The sequence below is a fragment of the Trypanosoma rangeli genome (assembly GCF_003719475.1).
Source record: "Trypanosoma rangeli strain AM80 chromosome Unknown Tra_15.4_contig_00585, whole genome shotgun sequence".
Lineage (NCBI taxonomy): Eukaryota > Euglenozoa > Kinetoplastea > Trypanosomatida > Trypanosomatidae > Trypanosoma > Trypanosoma rangeli.
The window spans coordinates 5,852-7,870 of NW_021706332.1; the positions used below are offsets into that span (position 1 = coordinate 5,852).

Sequence of the window (2,019 nt, forward strand, 5' to 3'; positions counted from 1 at the left end):
ACCGTGCAAGGGCGAAAGACACGCGGAGGAGAAGCAAGCCGCACAGCGCACCCACACACCCGCAACGCGAAGGACCGGGCAGATCCACGTCCACCGCACAGTCTGCCGCTGCCGCATATTTGCCCTCACCGATCCGCACCACGCCGCACTGCAGGCTGCGATGGGTGGTGCCCCACACACTCGCAGCAAGACACGCCGCACACCCCGCACATTCTCTCCCTCCGCAGCGGGTGCCTTCAAAGCGGCGGGCGGACACCCCGTCACTCCCGTGCCATCGCTGCGGAAAACCTGAAGAATCCTGCTCGTGAACTACCGGTGCCTCTAGATGGAAGAAGAAGAAGAGGAAGAATGAAGGCATGTCAGCGGCACAGCCAGCAGCGGCAGCAAACACAACACGGAGACACGCAACGACAGCGGTGAACACGGCGCAAACTAAAAGTAATCCGCAGTGATTTACCAAAGAAAAAAAAGAAAAAATTAAAGTGGAGGCTCAGGAAAATTACTGGCGGAAACAAAAACAAAAAAAGATAAATAAATTACCTCGGCAAGCGTTTTTTCCTCACGTGTCCAAAGGCACAAGAGGAGTGTGTGTGGGTGTATTTGTGTATTCATTGCATAGAAGAAACGGAAAGAAAATAAATCCCTAGCCACACTCACGCATCACGGTTACCCGTCACGGTCTCCGCGGCCTCGTGTCTCGTTTGGGCGGTCCGTGCAACGCACAGCCACGAGGCAGGCACCGCGTGTGTGTTGATGGCAGCGGCAAACAGGAGGGGAAGGGGCGCCACCCATTGGGATGTGTGTAGCAAACGACCATTGAAACAAAAGTGAAAAGAAAAAAGCAAAGGAGTACCCCTCAAAGCACAGGAGAGGAGTTGGCCCACAGAGACCACACGCAAACTCGGTGCACAAACACTCTGCGTCGCCCCGCCAGGGTGTGTGCGTGTGTGTGTGCGGTTGCCCTGCAGCAGTCAATCCCCAGCAGCACAGACAACAGCAGCCGTCAGCAGCAGCAGCAGTGTGCCACGCGCCCACACAGTGGGCGTGCCGCAGCCGTCCGCGTTGCCCTTTGCATGTTTCCCACCACTGGGGCTGCTGGCGGTCGTGGTTGTAGTGGCGCTTTCACCATCGCCGCCGGCGAGAGTGTCGGAAGTGGACGTGCCGGATGGTTGCGCGGAGGCCGAAGGTGCATGCGCCGCACCGTGTGCATGTGTCCCGCTGTCTGCTACGGCTTTTGGTGGATCCGCACCGTCAGCCGATGATGTTAATGTTTCCTGACTCCCCGTGGATCCGGTACTGCCTGGCTGCCCAGCAGAAGCAGCAAAGACTCCAGCACCCGCACTGCCGCTGGCCGAAGCACCGTCCTGCGGAGTTCCTGCCGAAGATGACGTTGCTTTTTGTGATGGCGACGGTTGGCCTCCAGAAATTTGGGATCCAGGCCTCTCTCCCACCGCTAATTTATCGGAAGCTTTTAACTCACACTCGCCCGACTTCCCAAGTGGATCGCCACCAGTTCCAGCGGAAGCGACGGCTTTGCCGTTCGCCAGCTTGTGCAGTGGACTGTCGTCTTCCGCCGTACAGTCCATCATGAACGCAACAACATTACTGTTCTCCCCTGCTGAAGGTGGAGAGCATTTAGTCTCCTTGACGGGGAAATAAAATGATCCAGCAAATACGCAGATGGAGTCACTGTCAATTCTGGTTTTACTGGACGTATGGGCAGTAAAAGGCCCATGATAATCCACCGGCTCCGGGCACAACGTCCAAGAGGTATTCCTGTCAGAAACACGCCAACTTAATTTTCTTTCACCGTTCGGACACGACACCTCCACCGCATAAAACTTCGATGGCGCCGACGCCCCGCACACGGAGGAGCAGCCGCAGAGCAGCGCAAGCACCGCCAGGGCAGAGAGAAGAAACAAAAGGGCAGCAGCTCCCCGAGCTCACGGAGAGGGAAAACTCAGCCCGCACGGTACCACCGGCACAAATAAATATAAATTCACACCCCAATTTATATCG

General features: G+C 56.7%; 1 protein-coding gene across 1 annotated transcript, besides 2 other annotated features; it reads right to left on the reverse strand.

The window, feature by feature from the left end:
• Window positions 1–328: 328 nt before the first annotated feature.
• Window positions 329–354: a microsatellite.
• A 581-nt stretch (window positions 355–935) lies between these two features.
• Window positions 936–954: a microsatellite.
• Window positions 955–971: 17 nt separating this feature from the next.
• Window positions 972–1,589, reverse strand: TraAM80_09446 (uncharacterized protein; the record flags this gene model as incomplete). Its single annotated transcript, XM_029386127.1, has 1 exon — window positions 972–1,589. One exon carries the CDS (start codon window positions 1,587–1,589, stop codon window positions 972–974), a length of 618 nt encoding a protein of 205 aa, XP_029234014.1.
• Between the last annotated feature and the right edge of the window lie 430 nt (window positions 1,590–2,019).